Genomic DNA, 20,405 nt, shown 5'->3' on the forward strand with positions numbered 1-20,405 from the left:
ACTTAGGAAATAAGTGGTTAGAATTTGCAGTTGATTTTAAAGCCGCATTAATCCACTCCCAGAGTGGAAATCTTATTACCATATTCATTTCTCACCCCCCCCTCTCTAATTCATTGTCGACTACTTGCATGTCACTTTTTTCTTTCTCATTATGTGTTTTCATAGTCTGTGATTGTGAAAAGTGTTGAGCGAAATGCCTTAAATATGTATGAAGCAAGGAAATGTCTCCTCGGACTTGAAAGCAGTGGTGTTACCATAGCAACCAGTCCGTCCCCAGCACCGTGCCCTGCCGGCCTGGCATGTCCCAGCCTGGATATCTTAGCTTCAGCAGGCCTCGGACTCACTGGACTAGGTATAAAATTTATTATTATAGCCCTTCTCAGTCGCTGGAGGATTGCTTATCCGGTTCCTTTTCTTTCTCCTGTTGGGGACCACATTTTAAAGGCTGTTTTTGGCCCTCTTTATGCCCTAAGATCAGGTGAAAAGCAAACAAAACTTGCATCAGTCCATTTTGGATTTTTTCATTAGATTCTATGGATTCCTCTTACCCAGATTCTTTTTATTTTGGCATAAATAATCAAGGTCTGGCTGTTTTATTTTCAGTAGCTGTGTTTGTTCTTCTAAATTAAGAATGTCATGAGAGTGAAGTGAGCAGGCTGACTATAATTTATGTGTTTGTTCTCTCTTGCATTTGCAATATCGCCGTCAGTCCCTAGAGATGAAGATTATCCAGTTTGCTTTTCAAAAAGTAATTGCAAAGCTGCATGTGCGGTGGGGAGAGGGGGAGGTGAAAGCAGGCGGAACCCCCACTTCCAGTGGTTAGGCTTGTCTCGCCAGGACACAAAGGCAGTCTAGCTTGTGGCCACCAAGGGAGGCCAACAGACTTGTTTTTAGATCTAAGGTGAAGAAGAGAATGACAAAAGAATGTCATCTTGGTGCTATAGTTCTTTAAGAAAGTAGGGTGTGATGTGTATCACCTCATTTACTGATGCCCATCTTGTAGGCTGAAGTTTATTGCTATATTATAATTATGCCAGGTTCACTACTTTGTGGCACATTTTTCAGTAGCTATTACATAAAAAGTTAATGCAATAACCCTTGCAAATCATTCTGCCTCATTCAGCATTGTCAGGAGAAAAAATACTCTCAGCAGTCTTTAAAATTTTTAATGGCTAGTCTTGCTCTTTAAAAATGTAATGTGGGAGTTCCTTGGTGGCCTAGCAGTTAAGGATCCGGCATTGTCACTGCTGTGGCACAGGCTCACTGCCTGGCCTGGGACCTTCTGAATGCCTAGGGCATGGCCGAAAAAAATGTAATATGGTTATAATATGATTAAGATTCCAAGTAGCCTTGCCCAGACACCATTGCAAGAAAAGGCAGATTTTTTTTTCACCTTGGGCCCTAATCTCCCAAAGTTGTTCCTTCACTGGAGATCTGAGCAGAGTTGTAATAACACAATACTACATGTGAGTCAGGAGATGCCAGTGAGGCGACTTAGCACTCGAGAGAGAAAAAGAGAGCACAGATCAGAGAGTGACTTAATGTTTTAAATGTTTTCATGGATAGCCTTATCCTGTCATTCTTAATTTAATGCTTTAAGTATTCCTGGAAACTTATTATACAAAGTCACATTTTACTTTAGAATACATTCGAAATGCCCGAAGGGAAATTTCATTACTAAATCAAACATTAAATCCTTACAACAAGCAGAAAAACAAAACAAAAAAAATTTTTTTTTTTTCTGAGAAAAGTTTTCCTGCACATTGAGGTGGACCTCAGAGAAGTCATGTATGTGTTTTGACCTCTATATGAAAACCGTTGTAGGTAGGCCAGCCTTTCTGCAGATAGACCAAAGGGAGCCATTCTGTTTCAGGAAAACATTCTCCTCATCACAGCTAGTAATTGTAAGTGGTTTGAAAAGAGTTTATTGGGAAGCAGGTGAGAAGTGAGTAATGCACAGACATAAAAATGGGTTTCTGGAGTTCCTGTTGTGGCTCAGCAGTAATGAACCTGACTAGTATCCATGAGGATGCTGGTTCCATCCCTGGCCTTGCTTAGTGGGTTAAGGATCTGGTGTTGCTGTGAGCTGTGGTGTAGGTTGCAGAGGTGGCTCAGATGTGGCATTGCTTTGGCTGTGGTGTAGGCTGGCAGCTACAGCTCCAATTTGGCCCCTAACCTGGGAACTTCCATGTGCTGCAGGTGTGGCCCAGAAAAAAAAAAGTGGGTTTCTCCTTGAGCAGAATTGTGTTCATCCTGGCTAGCTGCAAAGTGATTGCAAAGCAGCCGGTAGTGCCCAATGACCCTGACTGCTGTCCTGGTCTGGGCTCACCTGTCTTCCATTCCCGGATCAGCATCTATTTGTAGATAAGCTGGGTTCTGTGTTGGAGTCGCATCATGCAGTAGGTCATGTGACTATTTGAAAGAAGGTAATCTGTTACTCATATTCAGAAAATGTCAGATGATTATATGGCGTGCATTCCAAGTGGCAATGGTGATGCCACCTGTATTTCTAAATCTTGAATTTATGTGTATTGATTCTACATTCATTCATTTCAGGTCTTTTGGGACCCACCACCTTATCTCTCAACACTTCCACAACCCCGAACTCGCTCCTGAATGCTCTCAATAGCTCAGTCAGTCCTTTGCAAAGTCCAAGTTCTGGCACCCCCAGCCCCACATTGTGGGCACCCCCACTTGCTAATACTTCAAATGCCACAGGTCAGTATCATTTAAGTACAATAAAAGGTGTGTATTCTTAGGTATCATCAGCTGTTAAATAAAATGTACTTATGGTTCCATTTCCTCAGGGAAAAATTATGGTTCAAAGCACACTGCAGCCAAACAAATTCCCCAATGTGTAAATTAGTTAAAATGAAGCATAACAAAGTGGTAAGTTTTTCATAAAAGTAATATGTAATCTTCAGATGTGACAAGCACATCGGGAAATAGAGCATGATGTGCAGGGAGCAGTGGCAAAGGCTCCTCTGGGTCATTGACATGGTCATTAGGAAATGCAGGTTCCAGTTTGACGCATTTGCGTGGTAGTCATTTGCATATGCTAAATCTAGGTCATTACCTCATCTGTACAGTGAAGAGTATGGATTAAATATTCTCTGAAGTGGTGTTCCATTTTAATATTTCTTCTCTATTTTTATGGTAGTGTGGTATCAAAATTGAGTTCTCAGAGTTCCCTAGTAGCTCATTGCGTTAAGGATCCAGGGTTGTCACTGCCATGGCTCTGGTTACTTCTGTGGTGTGGGTTCGATCCCTGGCCCAGGAGATTTTTGTATGGTGCAGGTGCAGCCAAAAAAAATTGAACTCTCTTCTGAATTTGTAGCAACAAAAATGACTTTATTATTGCTACTTTAAATAATAATAATAATAAAATAATGCTTCTTGATTCTGATTTTGTTCTGGTCTATTAATCTGTTTTCATGAAATGTTGTTGTAGGTTTTTCTGCTATACCACACCTTATGATTCCATCTACTGCCCAAGCCACGTTAACCAATATTTTGTTGTCTGGAGTGCCCACCTATGGGCACACAGCTCCATCTCCCCCTCCTGGCTTGACTCCTGTTGATGTCCATATCAACAGCATGCAGACAGAAAGCAAAAAAATCACTGCTTCTTTAAATGGACACACACAGGTAATGTCCTTCAGCAAGAGTCCTGTGGTCTATGCTGTTTATAAGAGGTAGGCCACTGGTAACACCTGAATTAAATTTTATATTTGTGACCATATCTATATGTTATTTCTTATTGTTATTTCAGTCTCCGAATATAAAATATGGTGCAATATCTGCTTCATCGCTTGGAGAAAAAGTGCTGAGTGCAAATCATGGTGATCCATCTAGACAAACAACTGGATCTGAGCAGACATCTCCCAAATCAAACCCTGCAGAAGGTATCTCTCCCTCTGAACTTGAGCCTGCCCTGTTGGTTGGATAATGGGGGTTGTAGGAAGTCTGTGCAGTGATTTCAAATTGGCTTTGCTAACTAATTTTGCATCCTCAAGGATGCAAAAAGACAGTATTTTGAAATTCCAAAGAACATGGTGAAAGAGCGCTTTTCCACAGTAGAACCATTTTTCCATTACATCAGAACTTCCTAAATTAAAGTGAATGTAATTGTGCAGCAGAAAAGCAGTTAATTTACTATGTGTTTGTGTGTGTGTGTGCATGTGTGTGACATTTTTTTTCCGAGAAGAGTACTTCTTTTTATAATACTTTCATCCCTAACAGTCTTTAAAAAATATGGAAGTTCCCTTGTGGCTCAGCAAGTGGACATAGTGTCTGTGAGGATGTGGGTTTGATCACTGGCCTCACTCAGTAGGTTAAGGATCCAGCATTGCTGCAAGCTGCAGTGTAGGTTGCAGATGCACTTCAGATCTGGTGTTGCTGTGGCTCTGGTATAGGCCTGCAACTGCAGCTCTGATTTGACCCCTAGCCTGGGAACTTCCATATGCCACAGGTATGGCCATTAAAAAAAAAAGAAAAGAAAAAAAAAATGAAGGTCTTTTGTTCAAATTTCATCTTGAGTTTTTAAGACAACCTGAATTTAAGTCATCTTCTCTATAGCTGAAAGCAGTTTTGCTTTGTCTCTGCAGAGATACATACATTCTGATTTGTTTCCATTGCAGGTGGTTGTTGATGGTAAGTGATGTTTGGATTTTTACTTTTTGTCTCCTTTACAGGTTGTAATGATGCTTTTGTTGAAGTAGGCATGCCTAGAAGTCCTTCCCATTCTGGAAATGCTGGTGACTTGAAACAAATGATGGGTCCCTCCAAAGTTTCCTGTGCCAAGAGACAGACAGTAGAACTATTGCAAGGCACGAAAAATTCACACTTACAGTATGTATTTTAATCTTAAAAGTCCTTTATCCTTTGAAAGAAAGTATATAACAGGATGGATTTGTTTTAAACCCAGTAGTTAGTATTCTTTAGTTCTAGTGCATTTGATCTTATCCATGGGTTTTTTTCTTTTCTCTTTATAATTACCTTCTCTTTTTTCTTTTAAAAAATCTTATTAAGAAATAGTACCTGGTAACTTTCACCCTTATTATTAAACAAAATTCATCTAAGTAAATTTAAAGATCAAACTGACTTTATTCAACAATTCATGAATTAGCAACATTCCATCTAGCAAGTAGAAAGGAGCTCCAAAGAGAAAAGGTTTTTAAAGGCAAAAAGAGTGTAGGACAAGGAAGTCATAAAGAAAAGAAAGGATTATTTCAGGCAAGGTCACCTTCCTTTGGGAGAAGGCAGGAGTCTATCTGGTGGATTACCTCACTAGTGCTGGCCAAGAAATTCCAGACAGGACTGGTTAAGATTACATTTCTAGGAGAGGCTGAAACTGGAATTAAGTTAGCAATAAAGTCTTGGTTTGCTGATGTGAGGGGCTTAGCACAAGTGACTCCATTTGGGGCCTATTGTCTCTTTTTTCACAATTCTCTTCTTTTGATCAGACTCTCAGCCTAAGTGAGAGATGTGGTAAAAATTTAAGGCATTTGCACTACTCTAAGCTACCTCTCTGTAGTTCTTACAGATTTTACTGATCATCTGTGTGACATTCACAGGTCATGATTTTTGTTTTGCATTGAATATCTATGGTACTCACAGGTCATGACTTTAGCTCACAACTATTTAGTCAATCATTTTCTTCATTTTTTTTTTTATCACATTCCAGGCTTAGGGAGATTATTTGCTCAGTGGTTAGTGGCTGTGAAAATGAATTTAAAACTTGACAGGATAATGTACCAGGGAGACTACTGACTATTATAGATAGAATAATTACCAGTGTCTGGAGGCAGTTCAGATCCACAGTTCCCCAAACCCAAACCGATCAAAATCAAATAAGTCAAAGAAAAACCCTGTAGATGGAGTCATTTTTTTTTTAAGCCAACCATGTTTCAACTTGCCCAGAAATGTTAATTCGGTTATAGCACATGGTGTTGGCCACAGCACAGACCCCTCCTTGCTCAGCTAAAAGATAATGAAAGGCTATTGTCTTATCAAGAACAACTTTGGCCAGAGAGCCTAAAGGAATTTTTTTGAGCAGCTACTGTGTCTCAGTACTAGATCCTACAGTCAAGAGTTAAGGAGAGGTTCCTCATCATAGTTTCGTTTACATTTACTCATAACCCTGGGAGTAGAGCTCTGCCATCTGTGAATTCTGAATCATGAAAGCTGCCTGCTAAGTCTTTGCTAACTGCCATATAAATTCAGGGGGTTGTCCAATGAAGCATCTCAGTTTGTTTGTAAATAGTTAGGGACACAGATCGCCTAAGAAGCATTGCCCAGTTATGCGCCAGCCATCTAGGCATCCATACGCCCAAGGAGAATGATAAGCAACACAGACAAAGATAAATGCTATAGGGATATAGACCACTTCCACTAAACAAAACAGATCCACAGGACCACTGTTCATGGATTCATTTGCAGGGATTGTTTCATTTTCCTGTTCAGGCTGTGAGCCAGTTAAGTTTTCAGTACATTTGGGAAGTAAATCTCCTAACCTGAAACAGAAAGTTCTAAATTACTGAGGTTACCCCCTTAGCCATGGCCTGAGATACAGATGTTGGCATTATCTTTCCAGGTCATTGCCAGGGTAAAGGGAGGAAAGGGTTTCATGTTTAGTTTAAGTATTAAGTGTTGATCTGGGATCTTAGGAGGAGGCAGTTCCTGGGTCTGCCAGGAACTGACCCTCCTTTCTTGCCCGGTAAGGACCCTATAAGCAGAGTACCAAGCCAGTTTTTTTAAGGAGCATTATTGGCTTTATAAAGTCCAACCTTATTTTCTTAAAGCTGTCAGATCATATCTGAGTGTGCACATCTCTTTCACATATGACATTTCAGTGAAAGCTTTGGTTTTATAGCTTGTGTTTCTAATTGTGTCCTGTTACAAGAACAGATTCTTATTGACCTTATGCAAATAACTATATTGCCATGAAAAGAATACTCAAGAATTTCCAAATTCTGGAGGGATCGAGTAGGGAGAAAAAGTAATTGTTTCATCCTTGCTTACAAAGATATGCTTTTAGCAAATTACTGTTAAGTCATCAATAACTTAAGGAAAAAGGTTTCCTTAAATCTGGAAAAACAAAACATAAAGGAACCAGTGGTTTTTCAACACCTCCTTAAAAAAAAAATTAAAAAATTATAATCATCCTCTTCCTCAGTTAATTCAGTCCCAGTTAGTTGATACTTGCTCTGCTTGAATCCAGTTCATTTTCATGACCTTGATGTTATCAGAAATGTGCCCTTGTTAAAAATCCTTTCCATGAATCTCCTTGGAAATGAAGCACTTTTGTAGGAACACTTTTGCAGAAGCATCTGAATAATACAATAACTCTCTGTAAATAACAGAGTTAAAAATGCCCATTGTTAACAGTCTGATGAGATTTCATTTGATAAAGAAATATTGTTATTTCTGTGATATACAACAGTTTAATGTTAATTATGACTGATAACATTCTACAAGGCCCATATCACATTTCTAGGAATTTCACACAACTTCCGGAACACTTACATATCTATGCAAATACAACATAAGTAAGGCTTAATATTGGGAGTTCCAGTGTGGCTCAGTGGGTTAAGGATCCAGTGCTGTCACTGCAGTGGCTTGGGCTCTGTTGTGGTGTGGGTTCAATCCCTGACCTACAATTTCTGTATCCTGCAGTGTACCCAAAGAAAAGAAGGCTTAATATTACTTTTATTTGAGAGTGCTTCCCATGTAATTTAACATATCAAAGAAGTCTAATTAGTTCAACCTCTCTCCTTTTATAAGGAGAGGAAACAAATCTCTTGAGATATCAAAGGGGCCCTCTGGAAAATCTCAAAGTTGGTTTGAGGTCAAAAAGACTTCATTTAGAATTTGATTTGGGGGAAGTTTTTCAGAAATATCAAAAGGTTTCAAAGCATTTGATCAAACAGAATCATAGTTAAACAATACTTTTTTATCTTTTTTTTTAATATCCCCAATACATTATTTTTGAGAAAAAAAAAAAACGAAAAATAATACTTAGTTGTCCATTTAACCAAAGTGACAGTTAAGACTGTGCAGGCAAATATAGAAAGAAATAGTTCTTACAGAGAATTATTTTGGTAAAGTACACAATATTTGCTTTCTAGGCAGACTACTTAAAGAAAAATCTTTTACAATCCCTTCTTAAAAGCAGACCAACAATCCAAAATCACTAGTTCTTTTAACAGAAAGACAATCCATTCTACTTTTGCACCGCTGTACTTTTTTCTTCTTCTTCTTTTGCACCTGCAGCATATGGAAGTTCCTGGGCTAGGGGTCAAATCAGAGCTGCAGCTGCAGCTGCAGCCTATGCCACAGCTATGGCAACACCAGATCCAGGCCACTTTGTGACCTATGCTGCAGCTTACAGCAATGCTGGATCTTTAACCCACCGAGCCAGGCAAGGGATTGAACCCACACCCTCTCCTTACAGAGACATCAGATCCTTAACTTGCTGAGCCACAATGTGAACTCCTGTACCAGTGTACTTTGGTATTAAAACTCATTTTTTCTACTTTAATAAATTCATTCCAATTTTAGCCTGCAAGAAAAAATACATAAAATTGCCTCCCCAAGATTCCTTTTCCACAAATCTTCTACAATTTGGTCATATTTTTCCCCTCTTTCCTATTCTGAAATAATACCACTTCAGGTCAAAAAGTTTCTTTTTTATCAACAAAAATTCCTTTTCATTTCTGATATCTTCTTTTATGGAAAACACACGCCCTACTCTCCTTGCATGTGGAAATGTTTCCTCATTACTTCTAGTAGCTTTAATTACATATATATAAAACATTTATTTAATACATATATTTAATTAACCTCCCCAAATCTTAATTTTTAGTGAAAAGAAATAAACAATTGTGAACTTTTGTGGTTTGACAAATTAATATTTCTTATAAATTTTAGAAACATATTGCCTTTTCATAGTAAATTTCTCAATGTGGCACAAAATGTATTTACTAATATACCCAAATACCTTTAGTTTGTGAAAAAATAAAAAGGCTGAAAGTGATAAATCTGTTTTCATTAATTAATGTTTTAGTATTTTATCGTATTTGGAAATGATCTGAATATTCCATGAATATCCATCATTTATTTTAATTTAGCAAAACTTTAAGGTTTTAGGTTACCAAAAAGATTTTAGAGAAAATGTTTTAAAAGTTTACTGAAAAACTTTTATCCAATTTATACCTATAGTAATCTCCCTTTATCTGTGGGGACTATGTTCCAAGATCCCCGGTGGATGCCTGAAACTGTGGATGGTTCTAAAAACTGTAAATACTATGTTTTTTCCTATACATATATACCTACAATAAATTTTAATGTATAAATGAGGTATAGTTAGAGATTAACAACAACAACTAATTGTGATGATATACTCTCATAAAAGTGAATATGGTCTGTCTATCTATCTATATCTATATACATATATAGAGAGAGAGTTTTTTTTTTTTTTTTTTTTGGTTTTTAGGGCCACACTCACGGCATATGAAGGTTCCCAGGCTAGGGGTCGAATTGGAGCCATAGCTGCCAGCTATACCACAGCCACAGCAACGCAGGAGCCACATCTGCGACCTACACCACAGCTCCTGGCAATACCAGATCCTTAACCCATTGAGCAAGGCCAGGGATTGAACCCACAACATCATGGTTCCTAGTTGGATTTGTTTCCACTGCGCCCCAATGAGAACTCCTTTTGCCAAGTATCTTATTGTACTGTACTGACCTGTCTTCTTGTAATGATGTGAGATGATAAAATGCCTATGTGATGAGATGAAGTGAGGCGAGTGATTAAGGCATTGTGATGTAGTGTTAGGCTGCTGTTACATCAGACGGAGGATCATTGAGCCAATATTGATGTTGATGGTTAGGGAATCCCAGGTTAGAGTAGGGTGAGGTGACAAGAAATTTCATCACACTGCTCTGAACAGCAAACAATTTAAACCTCATGACTTGTTTATTTCTGGAATTTTTCATTTAATATTTTCAGACAGATTAACCCTGTATAACTGGAAAGTGAAACTACAGATAAGGGGGACTACTGGATTCAGTTTACTTGTTTTACTTAATCTTTTGAAGCCACTTAAATAGAGCTCTTTTACAAATTAATTTTGGCAATACCATTCAGAGGTGGAAAATTCAGTACACTGCATGACAAACACAGACACACATAGACAGTCATAAATAGGGACCTTTTGGGTTCCATTTTTAAATTACTGCTGTGAATCAGGTACAATAAAACAAAATTTCACTAGTTATTAAAAAAGGTTGGATTTAAGTTGTTTTCTGGTAGATGGAATAAGTTGTTTATCCGCTCAAATGGCTAAAGCTTTTTAGTATATTTGTGAAGATACTTACAATTTTTTTTGTCCACCAGAGTTTCAGATGACCTTTCTCTTTTGTTCATCATCTGATGAGACTTACCTCCCTGAAGTTTGTAGAACATTTATATCTCAGAGGTAAAGGGAAAGAATGCAAGTTCTTAAAAGGACTTTTGCTTCCTAAGTCCAGAATTTCCACAATACTTTTGAGATAAATAGGGGAGGTTTTAGGATTGGTTAAAGAAATAGGTGGACTTTGAACTGCTCTAGAGCAGCAAGTTCCTAGTTTTGCAAAAATTTGTAAGATAAGGACAGTTCTCACTTCCTCAGAGAATTGGGTTGCCGCCTAAATGACATTATAGTTTGAGCCATCTCTATGATCCTTCTTTTAAATATTAGGAGATTCTAAGATGGAGATCAGAAGACTTCTGTGTTCTGGATTTAGGGCTCTTCGCCTTTGGAATGTTTTAGTAAATCCTTTCACTAAAGGCTTTAGAAGGTTTTTCTTTCCCTCCGGGTACTAAGTATTTGTATTTTGGCTTAAGGGAAGAGGCCTAGAAAAAAAAATCCCCATCAGCTCTGAATATCAGCTTCCAGTTTTTTGTTTGTTTGTTTTGCTTTTTTAGGGCTGCAGCCAAGGCATATGGAGGTTCCCAGGCTAGGGGTCCAATCAGAGCTACAGTTGCCCGCCTACACCACAGCCACAGCAACACCAGATCCAAGCCACATCTGCGAACTACACCATAGCTCACAACAACACGGGATCCTTAACCCACTAAGCGAGGCCAGGGATTGAACCCGCAACCTCATGGTTCCTAGTCAGATTCGTTTCCGCTGAGCCACAATGGGAACGCCTAGCTTCCAGTTTGTTTCACCAACTTTTGACTACAGAGCTACTTAAAAAACATCTTCTAAACTACCTTGTCAGTTTTCATTAGGGACAAACAGTAAATATTTCTGCAGTATCGAACAACCCCTTGTATTTAAAAGGTATTGCCAAAGAGGGTACAAAAAATATTTTATTTTCTTCTCTTTCTTGGGAACTACAGACAGAGGTCCAGGGAGCTGACTCTGGTAAGAATTTTCACCCTTAGTTGGCTTCTGCTAGTTTTCCCAGGAACCCACCTACAGGTTCCAAGTGGGGTTTAAAACAGAGGGTGTAGGAGTTCCCAGTGTGGCACAGTGGGTTAAGAATCCAACAGCAGTGATTCTGATCATTGTGGAGATGTGGGTTCAATCCCAGGCCTGCTACAGTGGGTTAAAGGATCTTACATTACTGCAGATGTGGTGTAGGTCACAGCTGTGGCTTGGGTTCAGTCCCTGGCCTGGGGAACTTTCATATGCTTTAGGTGTAGCCGTTAAAAAAATAATAAAATAAAATAAAATAGAGGGTATACCTCCAGTGTCTACCAGAATCTGGCAGGTTTTTTTTTTTTTTTTTTGTCTTTTTGCTATTTCTTTGGGCCGCTCCCGCGGCATATGGAAGTTCCCAGGCTAGGGGGTCAAATCGGAGCTGTAGCTGCCAGCCTACGCCAGAGCCACAGCAACACGGGATCCAAGCCGCGTCTGCAACCTACACCACAGCTCCACGGCAACACTGGATCGTTAACCCATTGAGCAAGGGCAGGGACCGAACCCGCAACCTCATGGTTCCTAGTCGGATTCGTTAACCACTGCGCCACGACGGGAACTCCTGGCAGCTTTTTTCATTAATTTTAATTTAGTTTCCCTTAGCTATTTAAGGGAATAATGTAGCAATTTACTAAACAATCCCTCAGAATCTCATCCACTCTGGGAGAGACCTGTAGAGGGGCCCTCCTTTGAAGTAGATTTGAGGGTGTCTATTAAGACCACTGACTTGGTGGGCTTTTGTTTCTGGTCCTGTTATCTCTTCAGAGTGGAAAGACACTTCAGACAGGATTTCTAGAATGAGCACGCAAAAAAGGATAGAGGGGAGCAATGCTAGTAGTTAGTTACACCAGTTTTATGGTCTCTTGTTTTGGGTACCTTCTGTGTCTTTAATTTTTCATTGGCCTGTTTGTAATGAATCTTTCAATGAAGCTATTTTGGAATTTTGAAGCCTTTTTTTTTTTTTTTTTTTGGTCCTTTAGGGCTGCACCTGCAGCATATGGAAGTTCCAGGCTAGTGGCTGAATCAGAGCTACAGCTGCTGGCCTACGCCACAGCCACAGCAACATCAGATCTGAGCTGCGTCTGCAACCTACACCATAGCTCATGGCATTGCTGGATCCTTAATCCACTGAGCAGGGTCAAGGATCAAACCCGCACCCTCATGGATACTAGTTGGGTTGGTTACCCCCTGGGACACAATGGAACTCCTGGAATTTTGAAGACTTTTGGAGTCTTCTGTATGCCAATTAAAATAGGCATCCCATTCTTTTTTTTTTTTTTTTTTTTAAGTATGGGAACCTTTGCTTCTAAGTGTACTTCTTAAATGATCTTATCTAATTGGAACATTCCTCATAATGGCCATTGTAATTATAGATTGTCTTTAGTAACACTTGGCCATTTTTAAAAATATTTGTAGCTTCCAGGACCATAGGTCTTAGATGTGAGATAAGCAGGTGTACCGGATGGTGGAGCACTTAACTCTGAATTTTAAGGATCCAATTTATTGCAACTAAGCCTTTTTGGGTTTTGGGGACCCAGATTAATACCTAAGAAGGATGTTCCATGGGAATGGGGATTGTGTGGTGTTTGACAGTGAATCTTGTGTCTCAGAAGTCTTCTTGAGGTTAGTGGATGATCTAGTGTCAAGCTAAAACCCTGCTCTGTGATAAGCTTATTTGAACACAGGAATCCTTGAGTTAGGTTGAGAGTATTTTGATCACCTTTTAAGTGTTCCACCTATGCCTTTGCCCACCCGTTTTTGCAGTGTTTTGGCATCTGAGATTCCTCTTAGTGGTAGCTTTTATTCACACAAAATAAGACAAACACATGCATCTTACTGGCAGTAACCAAAGGATATTTCTGTGTCCCAGCCAATTGGTGGCCCTGTGGATACAACCACCAATTCCTGCCATGGGACCTTGGCCTGGGTAAAGGATAGACCCAGCAGACCTCAAGAAGTGGGGACTGAGGATAAGGGCTCCACAAATATGGGGAACTAATAGTTCCTACATGGATCATGGGACAGAATCAAGGCCTGGGGTTTTCCACCGTTTAGTTGATCATCGTGGTCTGAAATAAAGGCTGGGGGCTTGAGCTCTAGGCAGAACAGTCTGCTAGCTCCAGCTGACCTGCCCTGTATTGGAAAGCCAATTAGATTGGGAGCTCTACTGAAAGAGAGCAGAGCTCCGAACTGAGAGGAACTTACCTGTGGCCCTCAGAAACAGTAAGAGAGACAGAACTCAAAAGGATTTGCAGGTGCCACACCTGGGTTTCTCATCCTTAGAGTTGTTAGACATCTCCATCAGTCCTATTGAAACCATACATGTCAGATTGAGACTGTAACCCATGGGCTGGGACTCCAACCCAGTTAAAACTCAGATGGGAACTTGAACCCACACACTGGGACTCTAACCCAACCAAGGCGCATATTGGGACTTGAACTCGTGGGCTAGGACTCAAATCCAGCCAAAACCCAGACTGAGACTTGAAGCCACTGTTTTGTAATTATAGTCACACACCTGGTCCCAAGACTTATTGAAGTTCATGTTTTTTACGTCTTAGTAAAAAAGGAATTCAGCAAGAGGCAAAGTGATAGGTAAGAAGTAGATTTATTTAGAGATGGACAAAGTGTGGGCTGTCTCAAAAGGTGGGAGAGCATCCCTGGGAGAAACACACTCCACAGACAGAGTGTGGGCCATCTCAGAAGGTGAGAGGGCACGAGGCCCAGAATTTTGGGGTGGTTTGTTTTTATGAGCTGGGCAATTTCATAGGCTAATGAGTGGGAGTATTATTCCAACTATTTCTGGAAGGGGTGGGGGTTTCCAGGAACTGGGCCACTGCCTACTTTTTGGCCAGTTGGCCTCAGAGCTGTTCTGGTGCCTGTGAGCATGTCATTCAGCTAATGTGTTACAGTCCTGAGCATGTAATGAAACTCAAGGTCCACTGGAAGTCAAATCATATGCCATGAGACCTAGTTGGTTCTAACCAGTTTTTGTCATATCCTCAAGGGCAATGTCATTCTGTTAAGGGTTGTGTCTTGCCCCCTTCCTTCCTATTTCACTATTACTGCTATCAAATCTGTTAAAACCCAAAATTCAGCTGAGTAATCTTAAAGGTCAAATTTGCTTTATTCAACAATTCATGTGTCACCATCATCCCATCTAGCAAATAGAAAGGAGCTCCAAAATGCTGCAGAGAAGTAAATGTGTTTAACGACAGTCATCAAGAAAAGAAAGGATTATTTCAGCCAAGGTCACCTTCCTTTGGGAGAAGGCAGGGGTCTATCTGGTAGATTACCTCACTAGTGTTGACCAAGAAATTCCAGACCAGCTGGTTAAGATTACAGTCCTAGGAGAGGCTGAAACTGCAGTTAGGTTAGATATAAAGTCCTGGTTTGCTTATGTGGGGTTTAGCATAAGTGACTCCATTTTGGGCCTGCTGTCTCTTTTTTCATACCTTTAAATCTTCTCTGTTGTACCTCCCTCTCCTTTAGCTGGTTGGGTTTCCATCTGGGTCCTCTAAACTATCATTCTGCTCTTCAGTAATCAGCAGGGCAATTTTTACTCTCTGTCTTTTGCTGTTAAAAATTTTCTTAGTGTGGGGAGTTCCCATTGTGGCTCAGTGGAAATAGACCCAACTAGTATCCATGAGGATGCAGGTTAAATCCTTGGCCTCACTGAGCGAGTTAAGGATCCGACATTGCCGTGAGCTGTGGTGTAGGTCACAGACACAGTTTGGATCCTGCATTGCTGTGGTGGTGGCGTAGGCCAGCAGCTACAGCTCCGATTCATTGCCTAGCCTGGGAACTTCCATAGGCCGCAGGTGCAGCCTTAGAAAAGAAGAAAAGAAAAGAAAAAGAGAAGTAAGAGCAATTTTCTTAGTGTGACTTCTCCTTCATTTGACTTTGAATTTCTAACTTAAACTATGACTCCCTTGTTCCAAGGTAGTTAATTGTTCACTTTGGTAGTAAATACTTGGCAGTATCATGATTTTGCTTATTACAAGTCACAGGGTGTATAAATACACATGTTATATTAAATATAATTCCCCCTTACCATAGCACCATTAACACATTTGTTATCCTTACTCTATTTTTTTCCCATTTATTTTAGTTTTTCAAATAGGCAGTCTATCCATGATTTAAAAAAGCAAAACAGTGGAGTGATTCTACATTAAAAGGTTTTGCTCCCATCCATTTCATCCATCTAATTTCCTCTATTGTCTTACATGTCCTTACAGAATAAACTGTCTTTTGGCAAATATATATATATATATATATATATATTTTTTTTTTTTTAGTAAAAAATTTTTCTTATTGAAGTTTTTCACAATGTTGAGTTAATAACATATTCCTAATTCCTCTTTTTCTTAGTAAAATCTGTTTTGCTTTTATAAAGTCTTTGATTAATTATCATTGTTCCCATTTTGTCCAAATCTGCTTTATATGTGCTTTTCTTGACATGGTACTGATACACTAAATTAATGTTATTTATTATAGGCTAGATAAATGATTTTGTTTCCTTCTATATTGATGCATTTGAAGTACACACCTATTCCTTTCATCATTAAATGTGTTCACTAAATGTGTTCTGAACTTATTATCTCTTATCTAAATTGAGTTGCAACCTCCAGAATGGTCTCCCTGCTTCCAATTTCATCAATCCTTCATTTTGTTCCAGTAATTATTGTTACACTCTGGCTTTAAAACCATCAATGATCTGCATTGCATGCTTCCCTTCCTTTGCTCTTGCTGTTCCCTGTGAGTTGCTGTTTCTTGGCCTTTTGAAGTGGTGAACCTGCAGAAGCCCTTTAAATTCCAGGTCACATGCCTGTGTGATGCCTCTGAACTCTTGTCAGACAAACAAAGTTCTTGGCTCTTCCTCTTGTGTTCCAATAGCCTTTCTAAATTCCTCTGAATTCCCCTGGCACAACTGAATAGTAAATGATAAAAAGAAGAATGCATCAACAGTACAGCTCTTAGACAAATACTGTTGCTTATTTCTATTTTACTTGAGCTTAACATGCAGTTGGAGTTGAACCTGAGGTACATGAAATAATGATAATTCATTTATTGTAATTGATATAATTGTCTCCCATTTTAAAAAGCGCTGTCATGCTCTTTTCCCTGCACTCTGAACAGATGTTGAAGAATATTTATTTATCTGCTACCTTTATCATAGCAGATTTATTGGCAATAGCATGTATATTGCACACAGGTGAATTGGCTCATCTGCATGCCTTCAGATTTACTCAGTCTGTTTAGATGTGTAAACATGGGTCAGTGATACTCCTTGATGTATACAAAGTAGAAATCTTGTCTGTATGTCTCTTTCATAGGTACCATATGCTGTATATCATACATACCATATGTAATGTGTTGTGAATATATATCATGAAATAGTTTTGGCACCATCTCTAGAGTCAGAAAGTCTGGGTTCAATCCCTAGCTCTGTATTTACCAGGGGTGTGACCTTGGACAAGGTACTCCCTTCATCTGAAAAACTGTAATAACACTACTGCCTGTCCCATGGCAGTGCTGTGAGGATTAAATGAGATGCTAATGTTAAATGAGATAATACATGTTAATGGCTGACAGTGGTGAACCTACATAGTGAATGTGGCACCTAGGAAATGTGTGGTACATCTGTATGGAACAGTGGAGAATTCAATTCCCAACTCTCATTCGCAGCAGTACTGACAGGTTGCTCTCAGATCCCGAACTGAGTGCTGCAGAAAGCCCTTTGGCTGACAAGAAGGCTCCAGGGAGTGAGCGTGCTCTGGAGAGGGCTGCAGCTGCCCAGCAGAACAGTGAAAGGGCCCGCCTTGCCCCACGGCCATCATATGTCAACATGCAGGTAATGAAAAAAACATGGGAAAGTCTTCCAAACGTCGGGTGCCTGGATTGGGGAACTGGGAATTCAGTGAGCCTTTAGCAGTAAAGCAGAAATTTGGTTTTCCTTCTGCGTGCTAGTCAGAATTAAATTTAAATATATATGGAGTAATTAGAATTGGTTCTGCTATAAACATTAAAAATGAAATGTAGGATTTAGTTTAAGTGAGAAGAATTCTTTAAAATATAATGTTAATTTTTTTTAATAATTTTTTTTTATTTTCCCACTGTACAGAAAGGGGGTCAGGTTAAAATATAATGTTAAAATGACATAACATGATCTGTGTCACTGTGTCTTATGCAAATGATATTTTTCATCTGTTGCTTAAAAAATTTAGACAATTGTGAGAGCTGTTATTTCTAAACATTACTGCCTCATGACATAGTCTTGGATAAATATAATATTTTTCTATCTGTGAAATGGATATGATAAATTTGTTTGGTGTCTTTTAGACAGTTGTAAAAATAATGTGAAACTTTAGTTTTTTGAAAGTAGGTGCTAAATATTATTGATGATTATGTTGGTTCACAGATTCTTATGATTATTTTAAACAATTTCCTCACAGGGATTTTCTCTGTATCCATTTTCAAAGTATTAGGCTAATTACTCAGACTATTTGATCATGAAATTCAGAAATCTGATTTTCATATAGTATGAAAGATAAGGGTTTTGTACTTTTAGAGATGCCTGCAAACATTTGATTTCAGTAACAGAGCTACTGGGTAGATTTTCCTGCTTCATAGTAAGAGATTTATCATCCCCACCCCCACCTCCAAAAAAGAGACAAACGTCACAAAATCCTAGAAATAAAGAAGTTGTTAGAGGAGTTCTAACAGTCATGCACTGGGTTAAGAATCCAACTGCAGCGGCTTGGGTCACTGCAGAGGTTTGATCCTTGGCCTGGCGCAGTGGGTTAAGGACCCAATGTTGCCAGAGGTAGGTGTAGGTTGCGGCTGTGGCTCAGCTTTGATCCCTGGCCCAGGAACTTCCATGTGTTGCAGGTGCAGCCAAAAAAAAAAAAAAAAAGTGGTTGTCAGAGATATGTCAAAGAAACTAATTCATGGACCTAAATAAACTATACTTCCACAATTCCAATAAAAACTGCAGTACAGTCCTTCTTGTCTGTTCTTATAATCCTCTGCATTTGAATATTTTCATGAGTTTTTAGATGAATGCTTTTACAAAAGCCATGGCCTTTTTTTTTTTTTTTTTTTAAATAAAGTGCAAAGTTTAAAAAGGAAGACATTTATTATGTTTTCTCTGGTGGATTTTCAGTTACTATCAATTAAAGTTCTCTTATTTAAGAAATGTCAAATTCCTTTATGATCCCTTTATGGTTTCCATCCATCTTGTGATTCTTGTCTTTCCATCAGGTTTATACCTACAGGGAACCATTGTCATGTTCCTTTCTTTTAGGATGGATGAGAATGTTCTTGGTGATAGAGTTTGAACTTAAGTAGATGTATTTATCCCATTAGTGAAGAGCTAACTCTTAAAAGCACTAAGAAGTCAATGATATTATACATGACATATTGAAGATATCCCTGATTCCTTAAGCTAAAGATGATCTCTGTCTCCTGATGGTTCTTGGACTTTTGAATCTCCAGCTGTCTTTCACATTTACCTCACTTTCTAATTTTGTGGTTATTTCTTTTATGCATCCCTGCTAAGATGTATGTGCTTTGAGGCTATAGGTAATTTTTGATTCATTGTTGCATTCATCCACAAAGTGCAACAGAGTCTCTGTAACAGGAAGGCATTCAATAAACATTTATTGAACAAGTGAATTTAGAATCTCCCCATATCTTGCCCTTAGACGTTAGTCAGTAAAAGTTCATTTTAACTCCAGAGCCCTTCTAGATCTAGGATTTCAAAAACATTATCAAACTGTGTGAGCTAAAAACTGACTCTTCCAGTTTTCTGCCGTGTTCTTTCTAGTTTGTCTAGGTCAGCCCATTTTCTTCTATGAATTTATACCAATCATTTGTAGCATATTTCACTTTCTGAAGTATCCTATTTCCGACCATAAATTATATGGACAGCCTACACATGATGGTATAGTCCTTCTGGGAGAAAGATCAAAAAGAACTCTTGCCCACTGGTTCTTGACCCTCCTGGTAGGCCTTGGAGACATTCTTAAATTAAGTCCAAGCCAGTTCCTAAACTGGGGAGTTGAGAACACTGGGTTAGCATTTGAGATGTAGCCATATCTGTACTACTTTCTTCAAAACAACCTCTGTTGGGTCCTATGTAGACCTGACTGTGTCATAGTCACTTATTCAACATAAATGGGAAGAGTAAATGGTGCCTTCCTAGTTCTGGGCAATAAAAGATAACTAAGTTTTTAAATTTAGATTTATATTTTTGTTTAGGCTTAATTTTAATCTCTCGCTTATGTCATTATAAATTAAGTAGATGTTTGTTATTTATGTCACTTCAAAAGTAAGGACTATGCCAGTTAGGCTAAATAATGTTCATACCACTTCAGGCCATGCTTTACCTAAATGAAATGAAGACGGGATTTTGAGAAACAAAGAAGGCCAGTAATGGAGTCCCTGAAAGCATTTTGATAATGCATTGTTTTGAAACGTAGCAAAAGTATTATTAGGTTATTTACTATTCTTTAACATATATTGTATGCTGTGTTAAGTATTCATAGTAAATAGGAAGTTTGTTTCCTTTTGAAGGAAAATTTCTAATTCTTGTCACTGTCATGACTTAAAGTCAGAAGTAGTAATACATTATGTATGTATGTATGTATGTATGTATGTATATATGTATGTATGTATTTTGGCTGTACCCACAGCATATGGAAGTTCTTGGGCCAGGGATTGAACCTGTGCTACAGCTGTCAAATGCCAGGTCTTGAACCTACTGAGCCACAAGGGAACACCAGAAGTAGTATTTTATTATTCTAATTAATTAGTTTTGAAAATATGTTTTGCTCAGATTACTATAACCTATCACCTTATGGTGCAGAGCTTAGCATGTGTCCCAGCCAGGTTGATGGACTGTAGTCAAGACCTTTGTTCTCTAAC

The 20,405-nt window shown here is 38.8% G+C and overlaps 1 protein-coding gene across 3 annotated transcripts in view; it reads left to right on the top strand.

The window, feature by feature from the left end:
- Positions 1–20,405, top strand: part of BICC1 (BicC family RNA binding protein 1) — a 331,704-nt gene that overhangs the window by 287,310 nt on the left and 23,989 nt on the right. For 2 of the 3 annotated variants that reach the window (XM_047760273.1, XM_047760276.1), the window contains exons 10-15: positions 166–352; positions 2,557–2,718; positions 3,452–3,648; positions 3,773–3,905; positions 4,695–4,851; positions 17,166–17,331. In XM_047760273.1, coding sequence (XP_047616229.1) covers positions 166–352; positions 2,557–2,718; positions 3,452–3,648; positions 3,773–3,905; positions 4,695–4,851; positions 17,166–17,331 — 1,002 coding nt within the window. The remainder of the gene's footprint in view (positions 1–165; positions 353–2,556; positions 2,719–3,451; positions 3,649–3,772; positions 3,906–4,694; positions 4,852–17,165; positions 17,332–20,405) is intronic. The other variant, XM_047760274.1, reaches the window with a different exon arrangement.

Source organism: Phacochoerus africanus, chromosome 15, assembly GCF_016906955.1.
Source record: "Phacochoerus africanus isolate WHEZ1 chromosome 15, ROS_Pafr_v1, whole genome shotgun sequence".
NCBI lineage: Eukaryota > Metazoa > Chordata > Mammalia > Artiodactyla > Suidae > Phacochoerus > Phacochoerus africanus.